We start from the raw sequence: 20,771 nt of genomic DNA on the forward strand, positions 1-20,771 counted from the left end.
CACTAATTGCGAATTGTATAAGTCGTTTCTGGGTTCATGTGTTGCCTCTTTAGACATATAATATTTTGCTTGCACTATTGACTACCTAGGTATTGTTATCTCTAAAGTCTTGCCTATTTGTCAGGCAGTCTGGCAAAATACGTCACAAGTCCGATCTGGGCACGCCCCAAAAAGCGAACCCACACCTTCTAACTCAGTTCTAAGGTTAGCCTGGAGGTACATACCTAAGCCCTTTCTAGGTATTGCACAGGGGAAGCGACAAGCCGAGCGTTCTCGCAACCATAACCCCCCGAACCCCCAGCCAGAGGTACCTACCCTAGGTATAAAAGACCCACTAATTTTAGTAGGTACAATCCAATCTAGACCCTGTCGCACGCCGCACGGTGGAGAGAGGATAATCCTGACCTGGTCTGGCTGCCTTGTCTAGCCCGACTCTTTCTCGACATTCACATACACTGTTGCAAGTTGATCCATCTCACGTCGCCTCACTTCCCATCCTAAACCAAATCACAACCACAACCCATACCCGGCTTTCGCATCATCTAACCCACACACCACCAACACACGAGCCACAGAGCCCCATCTTTGCATGTCGCATATCCCGTACATGTAATCAACGTAATCAATCACCCGGTGTTACTAGTATTGCTACTGCTACTGCTATTGCTAGAGCTGCTGGCTAGGTATAGGGAGGGTACTACCTGGCCTGGTCTTCTTCTTCGGCCCGCGCTTGTGCCTTTTTTTAATTTGATAGTCATAATCATTCCCTCTTCGCCTTCCACCCCCCTCCGCCTTCCGCCCACCGCACAACGCTTTTTCGTCGTCGCGTGCGCGCCCGTCAATTAGCGCGCCAACATCGAGGAAAAGTGGCTGCGCTCACCCTCCTCAGCCAAACCGATACCGAATTATCCCTTCAACAACATCTAGATCTTGCGCCCGACTTGCTGCAGTACAACCGACTGGCCACCGACCTCGACTCTGACACACCGTTGACGATGGCGGCACAGCCTGTGCCTCATCCGTCAGCGGACAAGAAACGAGTCAAGGTCTACGAGCTGCGCAACAATGACTGGTTCGATCGTGGTACCGGATTCTGTACTGCCGCCTTCAGCGTTGTAAGCGCTCCCATTCTCCACCAAGTCGCGACGACGCGCTTTGCGCCAATAATTGCTTTTTATCGTCGCATTGCCGTCTCCTTCCATCTCTTACTCCTTATATCAATCTATAGTCACTAACACGGTTGTCATTCGTACTAGTCTGAAGATGGCCAGCAGCGAGATCCGCGAGTCCTTGTCGAATCCGAAGACCAGCCTGACCGTCTATTGCTCGAGACGAGAATTTGCAAAGAAGATGGCTTCCATAAGCAACAAGGTATGTTTGGGAGGACAGTAAACCCTACATAGGGAACCATATAATTGTTAACCGGCATCGCTTCTAGAAACTTTGATCGTTTGGACCGAGCCGACTAGTGGTGTGGACATGGCTCTGAGCTTTCAAGAGGCGGAGGGTTGCGCAATGATATGGTATGGCATACCACCACCGCCCGTCTCCCGAGACACATCTTCAAAGAAAATCTAACTAAATATGTTACAGGAAGTTTATCAATGGTATTCAGCAGCAGTACCATTCTGTAAACGCGCCAGGTATAGGTTCATCGACATCGACCAGCTAACAAGTTGCTAATCTGGTATCAAGTAGATGATAGTCTCTCCGACGACCTTGCTATGGACATGCCGAATCCTATCACCCTCCCACCAGCTTCTATGGGCAATCTTGCTGACATAGAATCGCAAATGCGCGGCTTCAGTGGAACAGCTAACGGTCGCGATGCCCTAACAAAATATGTCTTGATGGAGAACTACATCGGCAAGTTAATCCCCCTAGTTGGTGACGCGGAGGACCTCGAAAGCCTTAACGATTTACATCGTCTCTGTAATATCATGAAAATCATCATTCTTCTCAACGATACGAGCATCATAGAACATGCTGTATCAGACGAGTGTGTTATTGGTGTTGTGGGCGCGTTGGAGTACGACCCGGATTTCCCAAGCCATAAGGCGAACCATCGTCAATGGTTAGAAGGTGAAGGTCGATATAAGGAGGTCGTACGCATTGAGGATCCTCAAATATTGAAGAAGATCCATCAAACCTATCGGCTCCAATATTTAAAAGATGTCGTGTTAGCACGCATCCTAGACGACAACACATTTTCCGTATTGAACTCTTTAATTTTCTTCAACCAGGTCGACATCGTACAACACTTACAGTCAAACGGAAACTTCCTAGCCGAGCTGTTTGGCATATTCAAAAACTCCCAACCCGAACCGAAGCGTAAGAAAGAGGCGGTATTGTTCATACAACAGTGCTGCGCAATCGCAAAGAATCTCCAACCTCCAGCCCGCCAAACCCTATACAACAACTTCCTCGCCCACGGTCTTCTTCAAGTCATCAATTTCGGCCTAAGACACAGTGATGTGGCCGTGCGAGTTGGAGCTACCGACATATTGGTTTCTATGATCGACCACGACCCGCATATGATTCGAGCGATGATATATCGACAGCTTCATGAAAAACAACCGCCTTTGACAGACTCGCTTATCGATTTGCTTTTAGTCGAAGTGGACTTAGGTGTTAAGTCACAAATATCCGATGCTTTGAAGGTACTCCTCGATCAAGGCCCAACGCTGCAACAACAGCAGCAGCAACAGCAACAACAGGAGGCATTCGCAAAGGCGAATGGCGAATATGGTGTTAGAAACACAAGGATACCGCCCAGTTCGGATCCGCAGCAAGATAACTTCCTGAATCTTTTTTACGAAAGCTCAGCCGCCAAGCTCTTCCAACCCTTAATTAACTTAGAGGGCCGAACTAATATGGAGTTCTCTGTCCAGCAGGCTTCTATGTTCACTTACTTGATAGAGATCCTTTGCTTCTTCATCCGACAACACCAACATCGCAGTAAATTCTTCGTCCTAAATAACGATATTGTTTTGCGTATCAGCCAGCTCCTAAAATGCCCGGAGAAATTTCTAAAACTTGGTTGGTTGATCCAGTGTTGTAGGTTTTTACTATCGTGCTAACCCTCTATCAGTTGCTATCCGATTCCTGCGCCAATTGATCGGCTTACAAGACGAATTCTACGTGAAGCACGTGTCAGAGAAGAAGGTTATTGGGCCAATTCTTGATGTTCTCATCGAAACTATGCCGAAAGACAACCTGCTCAGTTCTGCATGCTTAGAGTTCTTCGAGTTTATTAGGAAGGAAAATATCAAGGATCTAGTAAAGCACATTGTCGAAAACCACCGAGACAAAATACAGACTTTAGCCTATCTGGATCTCTTCAGGACCCTGATTGTTCGCTACGATCAAACCGGCGGCTTCAGCGCCAATATGGATTACTACATAGAGGTAGACGAGGAGTCGCGTAAGCGTATAAACCCAAAGACCGGAGCGTTGATGGAGCACCTTGCTATGGATCAAGCTGAGGAAGAATATTGGAACACGTCTGACGATGAAGAAGAGCTGCAAGCAAAGCCTAGGCATCGAGCATCATCAGTGAATGGAGAGGCGTCAAATATCAAACCGCTGGTAGATTATGCTTCTGATGAGGAGGGAGATGAAAATATGGAAGCTGGGGCGATCTCGGCTGACGAAGATAGACAAGATGAAGGACAAAGGAGAACAAATGAAGCTCCTAGAGATGTGGGCCCCCCACCAGAGCGCTTATCCGAGAAGCGAAGACGGGAGGAAGACGAGGAAGACGACCTGAGCAAAATGATCCAACATAAACGCCGAAATAGCAGTTCAGCAAGCTCTAATAGCTCAAGCGTCTCCAGCGTTCTCCGAAAAAAGAAATCCGTTTCCAGTGCCCGAGATGCTGGGGGTGGGCCAAGGAAAATTGCCATTAGTCTTTCTCCGGGCTTGAAGAGTGGTAATGGGCAGAGTCACGGTCGATCGGATGATGAAGCATGAAAGGATCTCATATCCGGCCGTTTTTTCTTAATACTATGGTTACTACTAGCATGATGCAGTCCCGCCACGTCATTGATGATAGGAAGGAGGGCGGCGTTTAGCGAGGGAATCTCTTCGACCCGAATATCTAAACAAGAACAGCATCAAACGTGTTGTCCGAGGAAGGAAACGGGATGTCAAGGGTTCAAATCATGATCGAAGAGAGAAACCTATTCGTTACGGCCTTATCCGGAAGCTATTGTCGATGCTACGTGGTTGGTTCGGGTTGCAAAGGTAGTGGACGGTGTTTTGTGGCCCCGGACGGATTATCCGTGGGCCAGGAGAATGTCATGCCAATGTATTATTATTATGAACTGCCCCGACGAAAGGAGAAAAAAGCCCGGACGTCTTGAATGGTACGTGATGCGGGCGGAGACTGGAAAGGGGGGTTTTGCACAAATAACCAAAACAATTATTGTAAAGTTTGCCTCGGCTCTAGTCTCATCTAGATCCTAGATTGATTCAACGACACCGTTCACGTCTAGTTCATAAAATGCTTCGTACGCCGTCTTCACCATCTCGAAGAGTGATCTTCCGTACTTCTAAGTGATGCTGGTATTTTTAACTCGTATTCTAAGAGCCTATCAGGCTTGGTATTATGCAGATAATTCTATAGCTTAGCACCACTCTCATCCTCGGGCGCCGAGATCTCTATAACTAATTTGCCGAACTGTCTCCCATGTCGCATATCCTCAAACAGACTATCCACCCCGGCGATATCCGCTAGACCTCCTCGCGCCACTCGACTTACTACGGGTCGGATCTGATGCTCTCGAACAAAATTAACCATATCCCGGAACTCGGCACGCGAACCCATCGTCGTGCCCTTAAGTTCTACGTTCTTGAGGACGGCGGTCATGACCCAGTCCATTTTCGGTCCGACTGTCATACCGTAGACCGCGATTATACCGCCGGGACGTAGGAGTCGCACCGAGCGGGCTACCACGTCACCTCCTGCGCCGTCGATTACTGCATCGAGGTACGGGCGTGAAGGGGATAAGAGGGCCGCGAGTTGTTTATCCCATGCCGCTTCGCGGTATGACACTCCACCCTTTGCGCCTAACGACTTCGCGCGTTCGAGTTTGGAGGGGTCGCCGGATGTTACGTATACATTGGCCCCGAGCGCGGACGCGAATTGGAGGGCGGAGAGGGCGACGCCGCCCCCGATCCCGGTTATGAGGATGTTACGTCCCGCTGCGCTTTGAAGGTCCCCGTTTAGGATTTTGGTGGAGAGGGCGCGCCAGGCGGTTAGGCCTACTAGGGGGAGGGCGGCGGCTTCGTGGGCGGAGAGGTGTGCGGGTGCGGGCTCGAAGTCGGCGGGGGTGAGGAGGGCATAGTCGGACGCTGTGCCTATGGGGCTTGCTGAAGGGGAGTTAGTACTTTGTAGGTTGAAATGTGGAAGGAGGAAAAGGGGTGGTTTTGGTATTACGTACCTACTGAACCGCCGATGGCTCCGAATTTAGAGGGTTCCTCGGGTCCGTCTTTTGCGGAGTCCCAGTTACGTATGGGAGTTAGGATGACACGCTTCCCGATGAGCAAGGAACCTGAGGGTACTTCTGACCCGACTTCAACGACAGTTCCGCATCCATCGCTTAATAATGGGTGGTCGAAGGATATCCCTGGGTAGAGATGCTGTCTTATGAAAAAATCTCGGTGATTAAGCGATGCTGCGTGAAGACGGACGAGCACCTCCTTAGGACCTGGCTTGGGCCTAGGGACTTCGTTGAGTTTAAGACTGGATGTTTATTAGCTCACAAATTTTATGTTAGTGAAAAGGGGAGGATAGGGGTAACATTTACGGGTAATAGACCTGACCGGGTTTGCCTTCAACCTTAGTGACTGTTAAAGAGTGAGGCATTTTGAATGAGATTATTTATGATTTACTGAGATAAGAATATGTACCACACAATTACACCATATATATATGAAATTACTCGTTCTATAGTACCGAACTGTCTCACCTCCATTTAAATTGAATATATAGACAGTAATTGCTGGTGTACATATTGTAAAGGTATAAGTCCCCACTATGGGGTCAAGTACACAAGTACTAGATTTGTCAGCTATAGCGTTAACGTCACGTCTGGGGAAATTTCTCCCCCGCAACAATTAAAGTACAAGGTATAGTGCCGAGGTACGGGTGCGGGCTTAGGGACTCTGGTGTAACTACACCTCCAAACATTGGAAATGCGGACTTAATAATGCCCTATGGAGTTAATGTTAATAGAGTTCATATCTACATCATGCATACATGTGCGTTCAAAGTTTATCGAGGGAATTATTCCGTTGAAATTAGCTACAGCTTCATAAATTACAGAAGTGCACCTACCACAATTTATGAAAGAAAGGAAGAGTATGATTTAGAAATAATTAAATAGGTCGAGGCTTGATCCCGCAATCTTGATCTCCTACAAATTCATGCCGTCCGGACTGTCAATAATTACAACTCCGAACCCACCATAATAATGATAACCCGATGACATCCTTTGTTTAATGGGCACTTCTTAGAGTCAGAACAAAGACTTCGGAAATAATCCCGCTCACCCCCAGCGTTGTCGTATCCGGCTTGGCTTGGGCCGAAAACGGTCATAGATTCTCTAGGGTTTATTGTCGAGTTTCAAACCAACAGAAAGGTTACACTCAGGACTAGTTCATTTTTATTGTCCGAGACGGCTCGAGCCAGTGGCTGACATATGACACTTCCAAGTTCAGTCATGGTAAGGATCGCCAAGATGGTTGGCCAGTTGTACTACCATCTACGTGTCTATTGACTAGTCCTCATCGGCTACCAAGGGTCCTACCACTAAGTAGGGACGGATTGTGGCGCTCGGAATCGGCGTTGATTCGAGCTACTAATTTAAACCAATTTAGCACGTGTGCGCTGTAGTATCGACTATGGTTCCAGGTATTTGGGTCATTGGCTCGTGAGTCTCATTCCAATAATTACGCCATATCTACCGCTGATGATTACGGATCTTTAATACCGACTTTTCATGACGTTTTACTGACTGTAATAGGGCCATTAATACGACAGAGACACGTTACGGATGAAGCGGGCTAAAGCGAACTTATTAACAAATTTCCCAAGCATGAGAAACATAAGATCCCATAATTCGGTTGAAAGCCGAAGGCCCATAATATAACCACGGGAACTCCACTTACATCGGCGAAGCGCACGGACAAGATCCATGCGAGATCCCCGAGAGACTCTACAGAAATTATATTTTTAGTGATCGCCGTCTACTCATCAGCCTTAAGGGAAGTTCCGCCTCTAGGATTTAAATCTTAGCGTTTCACAACAACGTTCTCGAAACATGGATCGTGGTGTTCTAAGGAGTAGGGCATATGCACATATGCACCAGGGAGAATTTCGAAGTCGCATGGAAGCTCCCCGCGTGCAACCATCGTCACCCCCATCTCCCCTTTTCCGGTATAGCGTGATATACCCATTCCGAAAAGGGGAGATAAGACTCCTAACTAACAGTACCTAGGCATTCAGGGAGATGACTACCTAGTAACAATGTTAATAAGGACTTAGGAGATCAACTTGGCAAGCATGATATTAGGAAAATGCTACTCCACTAGCGTCGCCGACCGTTGGGATTATTATGGGACGGCGTGGCTAAGGAGCATGGATGAGGACATCATGCTTCCTAAATTACCGCCCGTTTGGTACCCGATCCATACCCAGGTGTCCTTGCGGGTCTTTTCCTTAGGATGCTAAGCATAAACAGAGGCGTTCTTTGATGGAGACAAAAGGAGATATGGGTGGATTCAAGTCGGCGACTCGATTTGAATATACAAGATGACTAAAGTATAGCACCTTTACGCCAATTTTAAAGGTTTTAATTTTTTTTTCCATCCGCCGCTTATTCGCCAATTCTTCCCCTTATCCATCGTGTCCGGCAGGCGTCAAAGGCACATCTAATATTTTGCGGCTTAAGAATATGTTTAGACCTTTCCTATCCGGCGCCGCCTTCGGTGCAGCCCTGACAGCAACTGCGATCCATCAACCTGCTGCTATCGTTGGGCAGATGAATTTGCAAGACTGGCACATGGTTACCACCTTTCTGACTGCTTCTGGAACTAGCACGTAAGACTTTCCCCTGTGATGCCGAATATTGTTATTCCCTCAATATTATTTAATGAGGAGAAGTGGCTCATTTCTAACTAGTATAATCGTCAACGTGTTACAACGACTAGGTTATCTTCACTTGAACCCTCGAAATTACTCGACAATCAACGTCTTCGGTTTTCTCGACGGTAACATAATAGGGGGGTGTCTATTAGGCGCTGGCTTGGCTGTCTCCGGATCTTGTCCAGGGACAGTTTTCGCACAAGTCGGGGCTGGCATCCCCTCTGGTCTCTACGCACTTAGCGGAACGATAATCGGGGGTATAATCTGGTCGTGTCTTCTACGGCCTACAATTCACAGTCGAGAGAAACCGAATAAGAGGACAGAGATTTCTAGACACCGCCATTTAACCTTGGACGAGTGGATAGGGACGAGCCAGACGAAAATACTAGTAACTCTCGAGATCTTGTTGACAAGTGTTATTACGATAATCGTCTACTTGGCATCCCCTAAGTCCGATGGATTAGCAGGGCCGGTAACAGGAGGTTTTTTGATTGCTGGCGCTCAACTGGTTTCGATCGTGCTACGGAAGACCCTCCTCGGTACCTCTAGTTCCTTCGAGGAGGTCGGCGACTATCTTTGGTGGATAATAGGGCGAGGAGAAAAGCCGAAGTCGTACAATACCATTGTGCTTGCCGCAGGTATGGTCACTGGAGCATTGGTCGTTTCGTTAGTGTCGCCATCTACGAAAGCGGCATCTGAAATCGAAATCAAACCCACTAGAGCGGTTCTTGGCGGCGTTCTCTTAGCAATCGGCTCTCGAATGGGAGGTGGTTGTACGTCCGGGCATGGAATTAGCGGAATATCGCTCCTTTCTGTCTCGAGTTTTATTACTGTGGCTGCCATGTTTGCTGGTGGTATGGGTGTGGCTATGATTATGGGGTAACATATATACCGCCCTTACGTGCGTAAAAGGATACTAGTGGTTTCGGTACATGTTCCAACCGTCAAGAAGAGAACACGAGGACATCGAGTGAAACGCGCATATACCTGAACGATAATCGCCTCATCGTACTATATGACCTTCACCATACATCGTACAATACGGAATCATATCCGTACCATTTCCCCTCAAGAGTATTAAATCGGGTTCGCCGAGGTCCTGCTCTATTCGCCTTTACAAAAGAAATTAAGGAGAAGGTCTTTACTACCTACCCATACTCCCACCGAATGGACGCCGAAATCAAGTAAAGTTAGTCCGATGCACGCTCGGCGAATATACAGAATTCATGAACTTCTGGTAGAAGATCAGCGATGTTTACAAGATACCCAGATAAGGAGTAGGATATTACGAATGCGAACTTACGTAGTTGAGCAATAATACACAAGCCCGGAAATTCGAGATCCGGATCGGCGACCGAATATATTTATAAGCCCCTTTGGCGGACCTATTTTCCCTCTGCGCTTTCCGTGCAACGTCGGCCTCCGGTGTCGCGACCAATGAGGAGTTTGTGGAGGGAAATCAAGCAATGGAGAACAGGGAATAGTAAGCGTAATTGTCTCGGCCACCTATGGAGATACCTAACCCATTCCCCCTTTTTATTAGAGAAGCCCACAGACAACATGTGGCTATATGTATTTCCCATAGAATCATTGGATCGATATAAATCATAGCTGTTACACCACATTATGATATATGCAACATATCGTTAGCACTGATGTTGACCGCAACATTTCGCCGACTGATACTACGTACAACCATGATGTAGGTATAAGACTCAAACAGTATCGCCACACGTGCCTATAACCATTCATCCAAAAGAGCAGTTCCTTTAATCCCCGCCGATAATTAAAAACGATAGTACGAATTCCCCGGAAAAGCGGTATATTACACTACATTTCATACACCACCATTAGCACCACTACTGCGTCTACTGCGCCATCTCTGCATGAACTAATATCGGTCTTTCATTACCACCTCACTCACCGCCTCCGTCTCTCCTACCACTCCGATTCCAGGTTTCGGGAACGTCGAGTAAATATTCTATACATGATTCTAGAAACAAGGAAAACCACGGGTCTCCTGAGTATCGGCGACCCATACTTATGTATGTCTGTCATTCTGCATACATGTACATATTGGTATGTATAGGTTACATATATGCAAGGGTTACCAATAAAAAGGGGGAACATACCGCTTTCAGAGAATCCTGCAGTATACCTACATATTTCTAATACCCGGTGACTTGTCTCCCCCTCCCCGCCGAACATCTTTAAGGGAACATCACCGCGAAAGAATAGATACTCCGGCGTTGGATAGATTGATTGATGTATAAGGAACAAGTAAATCGGCCCTTCAACTCCGTATCTAAGCTCACGGCGACTCCGACTCGCTACCTCGTACGAATCAAACTTCGCAAAATCCAATAATTGTAAATAGATAGGCGCATTCAAGTGAAAACAACTTCCAAGGTTATTTCCAAATATATTGATAGGCACATAAACTTAACTAAATACTTACTTAGGTAAGTAGGTTTAGAAATTGCCTTAGTAATGCCACACTAGCTTAGTCAAAAAATCCAATCAAAATAATTCCAACAAATACCCACAAAAAGGCAGGAAATGAAGCAAAACCACGAAGTTTGAATCCCCATCCTCTCTTTTTAAATGATTTTTTTTTTTTTAAATACTGTACAAGTGGCGGTTATTCCATTACGCGCAGATGTTCTAGTAAAGTATCTTGAAGAGAAACGCAAAGTGATAAAGGCAACGCGAGCGATATGGTACAGCCAATGCGTCCCGTCTTCCATCCATCATTGCCATCGAATGCCCATCTCATTCATCTTAAAGTGAATGGGCCAACCCATTGTTCATGAATTCCAGTCGGTCCTTGCGATATGCATGATTAGATGCGTTTTTAAATTTTCAGCCCAGTTGCAATTGTTGCGGGAAGCTTAGTAGTTGAGTTCACCACCTCCACCGCCTGCAACGTGGTCGAGATCCTCGTAACTCTTTAGACTACGGCCTTGAACGGCCTCACGAGGACCAACCGCCGCTCCACCAGCGGCGCCGTCACCCCATCGACCAGCACCACCTCTTCCTCGGCCTGCGCCCTGGCCGTCCTGGCCCCAACGTCCCTGTTGTTGGCGGCGATCGTACGGACCAGTACGGTTTTGGAATCTACCAGCATTAGCACCACCGCGACGGACCGGGCCGGTGCCACGCTCTTCACCTCCCGCGCTCCATCCAGCCGCTTGCACGCCACCAGCGTGGTTGCCGGCGAATAGTGGTAGTTGAGGAAGAGCTCCAGGGAAGCCGGGGAATGGCGGAACCATATTATTCATGGTAAAATTCTGTAGGTTGAAACCTCGGGGAGTACCCTGCTGTGTCTGACCGTTCGAAGGCGGGAAATGACCATTGCTATTGGCATCCGTTCTCGATGGCGCTATGTGAGCAGGGTCCAGCACGTAGGCATTGATGAGATCAAACTAGATTCGTTGTCAGCTGAAATATTTCCATCATTAGGGTAAATTCATTACCTCTTGCTTCATAGTGTCTAGCCACTCAGTGTGGCGCTTTTCAACGTGCTTCTTCCAGAAGTGATCTTCCTTGAAGAGCTTTGTACACTCGGGAACCTTACATCTCCACTTATGCTCATCTTCTTGCTTGACGAACTTGGATAGTTCATCGTTTAGGGCATCTTCAGTCGGCTTGCCGCCCAACTTTCGGATATCTACTGTTTCGGGCTCGAGGATTTGTGTGATCTTGTCCTCGAATGTCTTTACCCACTTATAAGCACGTTCAAGTTGTTGCTCGGATTTAGAGACATTGCGGAACTTGCGATCTGGCTCAGGTGCTTCACCTTCTTCTTCTTCCTTGGCTTCCTTGGGCTTCTTTGAAGGGAATGGGTCTCCACTAGCACTGGCTCGAGCAACGTTCTTAGCCGATGACGAGAGAGTGCTTCGAGGTCGACGAAGATGGCCGCCGGGACACTTCCTAGTTAACTCGTGAATAGAGTCGCTCTCGAAAACACAGAAGAAGCAGAAATTGAAGACTCGACGAAGATACTCGATCATAAGATCGAGTTGTTTCTTCTTCACTAGAAGATCTTCATCGTCGACTTCATCGTCTACGGCTCCCTCCTCGTCGGACTCGCCCATTTCGCCTTCTTCTCCCTCATCCATTGCATCATCGAAGTCAAGGTTACGTTCCTTCTTGACCTTCTTAGCTGTCGCTACGGGGATGGCTGGTTGTAGACTTCCGGCGCTACGTAGAGTTTCTACTCTTTCCTCAATCTTAAGAGTGGCATTAAAATCTGAGCCAAAGTCTTCCTCGAACTTGTTGACGAGTCGTTGGGCAAGGGTAAGATCTTTCTCAATCCTCTCCGGAGCAGAAAATAAATCCCACAACGCCTTTTTGCGAGGGTTGGAGGGTGGATTGTGGACACCAACATGGCATACGAAGTCACCCCGAACTTCATCCTTCACAGTCTTTCCGTTGATTGCCTCAAGAGCTTTATCAGCGGTGGATGTAGCTACAGGCGACTCAACTTTAGTGTCCATGCCGTCATCCTCATCCTTTGGATCGGCACGTTCGATAGGCGCTGCCGTTTCAGATGAAGGATGCAACATAACCCATCCCATACGGTGATATCTCTTACTAGGATTTGGGTCACTGAGGGATAGCCATTTGAACCCGCCTTCTTCCTCTCCAAGGTGCTCTTTACAGAATGACTCCAAATTTTGACGGCTGACGTGAGGAGCAATGGTTTTGATCAGAAGAGTAGGCTGATACAAGTTTTCGTCTCGGAGATCACTACCGTTCGCAGGAACCAAGTCACCAACTCCGAGGACTTCGTTCGCCGCTGTGGCCTCACCTTCTTCCTTCTCAACAACTCCACCAGCTCCATTGCTCTCGCTCTTCGGAATGCCTTCTAAAGAGAATTCATCGAAGGTGCCTGACTCTAGATCCTGTTCCCACTGGCTGTACGCGCCACGGCGGAATTCGTTGATTTGCCTTCGAAGCGTATCTCGAACCTCAGGGACATAACGTTCACGGAACCATTGTTCTTTCTTGTGTTCGGCAACGAAAGTTCTAGCCATCTTTGCTTGGAGTTCTTCTTTATACGCATCGTATGCAGCCTGGATTTTTGCCTTTTCCTTGTCTCGATCCTCTTGAGTCTCACGGCCACGAGGGCGTTCAGGCTCGCGCCTTCTACCTGTACGAGCACGTTCTTTTTCTTCCTTAATTTTCTCATTTGCTCTCCACCACTCACCAAAATAGGAAAATCCTACCTGGAAAGGCAGTTTGACAGGATCAGTCAATGGGTTAACAGTTGGCTGAGGTGGCTGGGCGGCAGTTTGACCAGGGACATATCGATCGATATTTGCTGGGGGTGAATTGATACGACGTCGTTCTTCTCGATCGCGCGTGCCGGCATAATCATCCCTGCTGCCACGAGCCCTAGGTTCGTAACGGTCAACTGGCAATGGTGAGCGTGATCGGTTGCGACGGTTACGGTCATGGCCTATTTTAGTTAGTTTACACCTCTAAGCCAAGCAAGCTAGGATAAGTAGAAGCGCTACTGTGAAGCAGCAGCAAACATAGAATGAGACGGTAACCCGGTAAAATCCATCCGATATGTAATGCAGCGAATAAACTAGACAATGTTAAAAGTAGATAATAGTAAACGCACCAGGCGAACGACCACGATAGAAGCTATCGCGGGCTTCATCTTTCCCCCGGTCGTCACGGCTGCTCCAACCACGCTCAGGAGGTGAACGCGCGGAGCTGTCGCGGTACGAATACGAGTCCATCTTGCTTGATTAAAATAGTACGGCGCGCATCGGTATTTTTGGTATTTGGTTCGGCTTGGGGCTATTTGGCGGTGTATCTGTTGCCTTTAATAGCAATGTGATCGTGAACAGCGTATATGTAGGCTTTCGGCAAGTGGCAGATTGTCGCCCGTTATGCGACCCCGATTGCTTGCGAATAGATCCGTTGCCTATTGTTTGACGCGGCGATTGCTGTTAGAGAAACCATTTTGACAATGTTTGGGGGGAGCAATGAGAGAAGAATAGAAGGTATGATAGGATGGTCTAGCAAGAGGTATGAGGGAAGAATGTTATCGGCAAGCCAAATTGAGAAGCTGAGCATGGGGCAAGAGCGTGAGCTCTGCAACAAGCAAACCGAATAAAAAATTCGAATAGTAAAGGAAGATATTAGAGAAAAAAAAAAGTTTGTCCATGTATCTGTCACGGCTTTGTGATAGTTGGATATGAAGAAGCGAAGGGTTAATTTTGATAAATAGGGACGGAAGACCAGTTAAAGATCTAGAGAGGATCAAGAGGTTCTGGAGGTTCTAGAGAGGGAAGCGGATTCGGAGGGAAGATGGGAAGACAACATGTGCTGAAGATGGCCATTGATAAGAAGGAAGTGGTTCATAAAAAAGGATAGACGAACTGTAAAGACGATGATGGCAGAAATACCTAGAGGGCGCAATGTCCCAAGCTGGATATCTTTTTTTTTTATTCTGGTGTTTGTTAAAGAAAAAGAAGGGAAGACGACGAGCGTTTTGGCCGTCGATTAGAGGATAAAGCGGTGGCTGATTGCTTTAACCATAATTCAATTCAAAACGAAACGCGTTTGTCGGCTTAGTCAGCAGCTTCGGCTAAATAGAATGGATTTTAAGCTAATCGGGGCTTACATATACTTATCGTCTACAAAGATATCAAAGTATCAGAAGTAAATAATACGATATAAGAATAAATAATGGTGACGAACTTCAAGCACAAAGAACTTTCATTCATGTCTCGGGCCAACTCACATACCAGTCATACGATAGCAAATCTGTTTAATTACCTTTACTTTTTATGGCGTATGTAGCCATCTGGAGATCTAATCGGGTATAAGACACGTATACAAAATAATTTTAAGCTATGTACTAAATATCCCCTACGTCATCGTGAAACTTGCGCCTTGGATTTTAGTGAATGGATTTTACATCTTTGGATTGCAGATAACATGTACAAATTATCAATCTACCTAGTCACTTCAAAGTATAGATAGTTATCAGATCGTTCGATTCACTCACACCTCAACATGACGGCATACCTCCCTCGTCTCAATGCGATACCATATGATGTCTTCGCGAACCCAGCTGCGTCAGTGCTTTTGCCCGTTGTACTGGGCACAACAGTAGGGTTTAGTTCCCGGCGTAAGGACCTCCCAATCCCCTTTGACTCGAGCCATTGACAAAGCCCAGCTCACTAATATACTGTATATACTACAGCTAAACAGACACAGACCACATATGCCGCTATGAAGCAGCCACCCCTGCGCCCTCCGCCACGGGTCTTTGGCCCCGTGTGGACTGTACTGTATGGCTTAATGGGATATGCAGCTCACCGCGTCGTGACTAAGCAGTACCCATCGCTTCTCGCCTCGACGGAACACATAAGGATTCTGTATTCCGCGCAGCTGGGGCTGAATCTGTTGTGGATGCCTCTATTCTTTAGCCTGAGGAGACCAGTTCTCGCACTGGCTGATGTTGTGTCGCTAGCGGGGCTCAATGGATATCTAACGTATTTGTACTTCTCGGTCGATAGTGTGGCGGGTTGGTGTCAAATACCGTATATGGCCTGGCTTGGGTTCGCGACTTATTTGACGGCCGGAGTAGGCTACTTGAACAATTGGGATATTTCCGAGGCTACGTTGGCGAAAAGAGTATAAGTGGAAATAATGCCAGATATAATCACCCGGAATAATGTAGGTGATAGATTTGGTTGTGTGGTAGATCCCGATTCATAACTAGGGGTTAGTCTACCTCTCGCCTTCCTCGATGGACACGCATAACGTGTTGCATACACCGTTCAATACATCTACAGAAATCTATAAATGGGGACACCCAAACGCCAGTGCTCCCCACATTCCATCCGTCTATATCTTCCCTTCTATCGTACGTTGGTATATGTTGGTATAAGTTCAAAACGTCGTTGGTGATATTATTCACCACGGTAGGTATCGTTTCAGGCCATCAAAAACGATAAAGATAAAGGCAGAGCTAGGTGCTGATCGCAGCACTGTTATTCCACATCCGCGGTAGAGTCCGCGTAGTCCGTGTTGATTCCACAGAGCTTTTCCCTCTTGCCAAAACGACCTAGGCTTGCCAGAACCACCGACCGGTGCGGTCTGCATACGAGACTTGACTGTATCGGCTGGGAAGAATAAGAAATTATAAGACATACCAGCGGATGCGCCAGCGACCGCCTGTTGCCATAACGGCAGCGCTTCTGTGGCTAGAGCATCCTTCTCCATTTGCGACGTAGCAGATCGTTCGTTAAGAAGATAGAACATTTTAGTCGTGGTCTCCTTCGAGCCAAACCAAGCTGCACAACCGCCGGATTCTCGGAGGAATGTACCCATCTGTCCGTTCCAGAAGCCCTTAACGCCTTCATGCTTATATACGTCCCGTATGACCGAGACCACGCTAGGCGCCTTTGGTGGTTTTCCGTCCGACGTAGCCGCTGTTGTGGGCACTTGGATCTTGCATTTCACAAGTTCAATAGGTGTGAGGACAAAGGAGGTGAAGGCCCCAGAAAATGCGCCAGTAAACCATAGTGCAGGAAGTGGAAGCACACGGTCCCTAGAACAGAATCCTGAAGTGTACACAGCTTCGCGCCCCATGCGCTCGAAGAAAAAAAGGCTACTGGTCTCGGCGGCTGCTCCGAAAAGCGGCGCACTTATCCCACGATATAACCCTAGTACACCATCGGCTTTAATGGATTGGCGAAAGCAATCGAGTGGTCCAGTATAGCGAAGAGGGAGGTGGTCGGGTTGAGATTGTAATCTGACCTTGACTGTGTCGAAAGGATATTCGATATATTTACCTACAATGCCCGCAGTCTACCATCGTCAGAATTAAAGCGCATTGAAGTATCTCTAGGTGAATTTTACTCACAGACCCGTAAACAATATCCTCCAAAGCTTCTAGAGCGGCCGACTTTCCCTGAGTAGAAGTTTGCGAGGGTTTCGCCGCTACGGTATCTACTTTGGTGGTTGCCATATTTCCAGCTTGAGAGGTCCGAGAAAGTGGGGAGCGCGGTCGTAGAGCTTTATCAATATACTCGGAACAGCTTGAATGGGGAATCGATAAACGTTTGCTGGGAATTGACAATCACGAATGACGAAGTAGATGGGAGCGAGCGACGAAACCCCTGGCCCAGTTATTACTAGAACATCTCGATATTATCGCAGGTGAGCGTGTTTCGTGATGAAGTGGATCTAGTAAACGTTGGCGGTAGACTATTTTTTTCTTCCCTAAGGCGGGCGGACGGGAGTCACACTTATTATTCCCTAAGTGGGTGCAGAGACCAGTATATAAACGGCGCGCATCGGAGCGTCTCGGTTCCCGCGTGGAAGTACATGTGTAAAAACAGACCAAGTGGAAAAAGTGGGTGAAATCAATTTCAACTGCCTAATTGAAATGCCATTGTATATAATAAGTTGGAGGTTCCGAGAACTCCTCGCTCGGTGAGAACCAGCAGCGTCGTATGCAGTTGGGTAGTTGTAAAAGATCACGACGGGATGAGCTTTTTTTTTTTTTTTTCTCTTTTCTTTCACATTGATCCCACCCTCACTTACCTAAAAGTTCTAAATGTTGGAGCTTAAGCTGCATGAGGCCTCCTAACAGTCAAGGTTCTAGCGAATAGAAATCGCTCATGTGCTGGCAATGTCACACGGGAAAGCTTGTTTGGGGTCGAAGCTGCCCTGTAAAAATTGAAATTGCCTGCTAAGGTTAAAGATCTTAAGAAGCTTCAATGGCGCCTCAATTCGGATGGCGCGCTACCTAGGTATTCAGATTATTTTCTAGTGCGGGGGAGGGGTTGCCAGCTGGTGGAGAGCAAGAATTTTTGGCAGAAGCTAAGGCAGCTGGCTTCCATACCGGACCTGTTCACTTAGAAAATTCAAGCTACCTAGGTAGGTACCTAACTTGACCTAATTCTTCAAATTATACAAGGCGGAAAAATAAATATTTCAACGTTTAAGTCATGAACGTGACAATATCACATCATGGCGAAAGATAAGAAGTCCAAGTCGGACTCTAAGAAAGCAAAGCTCGCCGAGAAGAAACAGAAACAAGAGAAGAAGGCCCAAAAGAAAGAAAAGACCAAAACCTCGAAGCTTGAGGGTAGTGATGCTGAAGATGTGGATTTAGATGCCGTCCTCGCTGAGTACAAGAAGGCTCAAGAGGAGTTCGAGAAAATCACAGAGATTGTATCTGAAGCTCCTCCCAAGCCTCGATCGTCCCCAACCTTTCTAGCCTCCCCATCGAATAGTAACCAGCTCCTATTGTTTGGTGGAGAGACTTGGAATGGTGCTCTTGCGAATTTCTACAATGATCTAAATATCTATTACACTGATAGAGATGAATGGCATTGTGTGACTTCCCCGAATGCACCACTCCCACGTTCTGGTCATGCTTGGTGCCGGGGAGGAAATCAGAAAGATTCCGTCTTTTTATTCGGCGGCGAATTTAGCAGGTTTGTTATATAATGTTGCCAGACATGGGCGTAAATTCATATAACCACGACCATACTGACGTTTTATAACCCTATATAGTCCCAAGCAAGGTACATTTTACCATTACAATGACTTCTGGAGACTGGAACCCAGTTCTCGGGAATGGACACGCATTGAAACCAAGGGCAAGACACCTCCTGCAAGAAGTGGGCATCGTATGACTTACTACAAAAACTACATTATCTTATTCGGTGGTACGTCACCAGCTGTGTGTTTTTATTTTAACAAAACACACCATGAACTAATTCGGGACCAAGGCTTCCAAGATACGTCAAATCAGACAAAATATCTAAATGACCTCTGGTTGTATGATACTCAGGTAAACAATTTTTACTCATAGGTCGTGTCGTACCTTATGGATTTGGTATTAATCACGTATTTTAGAACTTTTTCTGGTATTGCCCTACACTTCCACCAGCACAACTGAAACCCGACGCCAGGTCATCATTCACCTTTCTGCCACACGAACAAGGCGCTGTATTATTTGGTGGTTACTCTCGGGTGAAGAAGACGGTTTCGGCAAACAAATCAGCAAAGGGTGCATCCCAGGGACAGAGAAACATCCTTAAGCCAGTGGTACATGAAGATTGCTTTTTCCTACGGATAACACAACCGCCCGCAGATTCCCCACCAAATACGCCCCCAAATGTGAGATGGGAAAAGCGAAAAAAGCCGGCGAATGCGCCCGCCCCTCCCCGTGCTGGGTCAACCATGACCTACCACAAAGGTCGTGGTATTATGTTTGGCGGGGTGCACGATGTTGAGCAGACTGAAGAGGGTATGGACAGTGAATTTTTCAACCATCTTTTTGCTTGGAATATCGAAAGGAACAGGTTCTTCCCGCTAGCACTACGTAAGGCCAGAGTTCAAAAGAAAACGCCCGCATCGGAGCAAAGAGTCGGCCGACGCGGTAGAGCCCAGGCGAATGAAGAGGAACTCTTAAAGCAGCTTGCAGCTTTGCAGGCTGGGTCATCTCTAGAGGATGCAGAGAATATGGATATCGACATCAAAGCCGAAAAAGAGCCGGAAGAGCCGGAGAAACCAGTGCGAGAAATGCCGGTATCTATGGAATTTCCTCATCCACGATTTAACGCGCAGTTAGCAGTGCAAGATGATGTGCTATATATCTATGGTGGGACATATGAGGCGAAAGACCGAGAATACACATTTGACGATTTATATGCTATTGATCTCGGAAAAATGGATGGTTGCAAACAAGTCTTCAAGAGAGAAGACGATACTTGGGTCGTAAGGACTAACCCCCGCTCCCCCCCTTTTCTGTTTTCATGGGTAGTTTATTATCTGGATTCTAACACTGATATAGGGCTCTGACGATGAAGATGAAGACGAGGATGAGGACGACGACGAAGATGAAGAGGATGAGGAGGAAGATGCCGAAATGTTCGATGAAGAACCTGAAGCTCTTTTGTCTCCTAGTAAGCGCAAGAAGAAGCAGGTGGATGAGGCGTCAATACCCGATACAGCGTCTAGTGTGGGTTCAATAGGAGATGATGAATCGGAGGCTGACACGGTCGCCACTACTGTTGACGACGGCTTACCACATCCAAGAGTATGTCTCCCCGAGAACTTGTTCAATGTGATATATAACTAATGAGCAATAGCCTTTCGAATCTAGAAGGGAGTTCTTCGTTCGTACCTCAAACGAATGGCAGGAAATCCTCATGACGAGTCTTAGGTGGAAGGGCATTCAACCTGAAAGCCTGACAATCAAGGAAATTAAGGCGAAAGCTTTTGAGCTCAGCGAAGAAAAGTGGTGGGATTGCCGTGAAGAGATCACCGCCTTGGAAGACGAGCAGGAAGCTGCCGGTATTGGTGAAGTTGTGTCCCTGGCTGACAAAGGTGATACAGGGGCTGGAGGTGCTGGACGAAGGAGATGATATAGCGATAACCTACCTACGCTTAACACTCAAATAAAGCTAATAAGTATATAGTATACGAATAAAAGCTGCTGTTATTAAGATAGATGTTCCATGTGGTTCAGTAATTCTTACTTGGCTCTCCCTACTATGGCTAATTAATGATATGTAGATGTTGAATGTTGGGAAATAAAATAAAAAAGAGCAAACAAATCAAAGGTTTTCAA

General features: G+C 47.0%; 7 protein-coding genes across 7 annotated transcripts; 4 read left to right on the forward strand and 3 right to left on the reverse strand.

Annotated features, from left to right (window-relative positions):
• Positions 1 to 995: 995 nt before the first annotated feature.
• F4822DRAFT_435862 (DUF625-domain-containing protein) lies at positions 996 to 3,972 on the forward strand (the record flags this gene model as incomplete). The annotated part of the gene is made up of 6 exons (XM_051462247.1): positions 996 to 1,115; positions 1,257 to 1,371; positions 1,439 to 1,523; positions 1,594 to 1,643; positions 1,699 to 3,039; positions 3,092 to 3,972. The coding sequence occupies 6 exons, from the start codon at positions 996 to 998 to the stop codon at positions 3,970 to 3,972; spliced, it is 2,592 nt and encodes an 863-aa protein (XP_051319894.1).
• Positions 3,973 to 4,545: 573 nt separating this feature from the next.
• Positions 4,546 to 6,009, reverse strand: F4822DRAFT_387116 (oxidoreductase). Its single transcript, XM_051456784.1, has 3 exons — positions 5,811 to 6,009; positions 5,445 to 5,746; positions 4,546 to 5,373 (listed from the first exon to the last, which is right to left on the reverse strand). The coding sequence occupies exons 1-3, from the start codon at positions 5,867 to 5,869 to the stop codon at positions 4,622 to 4,624; spliced, it is 1,113 nt and encodes a 370-aa protein (XP_051319895.1). The 5' UTR covers positions 5,870 to 6,009; the 3' UTR covers positions 4,546 to 4,621.
• A 1,537-nt stretch (positions 6,010 to 7,546) lies between these two features.
• F4822DRAFT_37343 (uncharacterized protein) lies at positions 7,547 to 9,283 on the forward strand. The gene is made up of 2 exons (XM_051456295.1): positions 7,547 to 8,104; positions 8,186 to 9,283. Exons 1-2 carry the CDS (start codon positions 7,959 to 7,961, stop codon positions 9,030 to 9,032), a joined length of 993 nt encoding a protein of 330 aa, XP_051319896.1. The 5' UTR covers positions 7,547 to 7,958; the 3' UTR covers positions 9,033 to 9,283.
• Positions 9,284 to 10,989: 1,706 nt separating this feature from the next.
• On the reverse strand, positions 10,990 to 14,174 carry F4822DRAFT_37324 (uncharacterized protein). Its single transcript, XM_051456291.1, has 3 exons — positions 13,782 to 14,174; positions 11,626 to 13,613; positions 10,990 to 11,574 (listed from the first exon to the last, which is right to left on the reverse strand). Exons 1-3 carry the CDS (start codon positions 13,900 to 13,902, stop codon positions 11,041 to 11,043), a joined length of 2,643 nt encoding a protein of 880 aa, XP_051319897.1. The 5' UTR covers positions 13,903 to 14,174; the 3' UTR covers positions 10,990 to 11,040.
• A 725-nt stretch (positions 14,175 to 14,899) lies between these two features.
• Positions 14,900 to 15,955, forward strand: F4822DRAFT_37383 (TspO/MBR-related protein). The gene is made up of 2 exons (XM_051456305.1): positions 14,900 to 15,302; positions 15,378 to 15,955. Exons 1-2 carry the CDS (start codon positions 15,188 to 15,190, stop codon positions 15,815 to 15,817), a joined length of 555 nt encoding a protein of 184 aa, XP_051319898.1. The 5' UTR covers positions 14,900 to 15,187; the 3' UTR covers positions 15,818 to 15,955.
• A 138-nt stretch (positions 15,956 to 16,093) lies between these two features.
• Positions 16,094 to 17,150, reverse strand: F4822DRAFT_435868 (mitochondrial carrier; the record flags this gene model as incomplete). Its single annotated transcript, XM_051462248.1, has 2 exons — positions 16,094 to 16,990; positions 17,046 to 17,150. 2 exons carry the CDS (start codon positions 17,148 to 17,150, stop codon positions 16,094 to 16,096), a joined length of 1,002 nt encoding a protein of 333 aa, XP_051319899.1.
• Positions 17,151 to 17,965: 815 nt separating this feature from the next.
• F4822DRAFT_387128 (galactose oxidase) lies at positions 17,966 to 20,646 on the forward strand. The gene is made up of 6 exons (XM_051456785.1): positions 17,966 to 18,627; positions 18,707 to 18,861; positions 18,925 to 18,986; positions 19,052 to 19,915; positions 19,992 to 20,237; positions 20,290 to 20,646. Exons 1-6 carry the CDS (start codon positions 18,158 to 18,160, stop codon positions 20,563 to 20,565), a joined length of 2,073 nt encoding a protein of 690 aa, XP_051319900.1. The 5' UTR covers positions 17,966 to 18,157; the 3' UTR covers positions 20,566 to 20,646.
• The last annotated feature ends 125 nt before the right edge of the window (positions 20,647 to 20,771 follow it).

The sequence above is a fragment of the Hypoxylon trugodes genome (assembly GCF_022578975.1).
Source record: "Hypoxylon trugodes strain CBS 135444 unplaced genomic scaffold F4822scaffold_1, whole genome shotgun sequence".
NCBI classification, from domain to species: domain Eukaryota; kingdom Fungi; phylum Ascomycota; class Sordariomycetes; order Xylariales; family Hypoxylaceae; genus Hypoxylon; species Hypoxylon trugodes.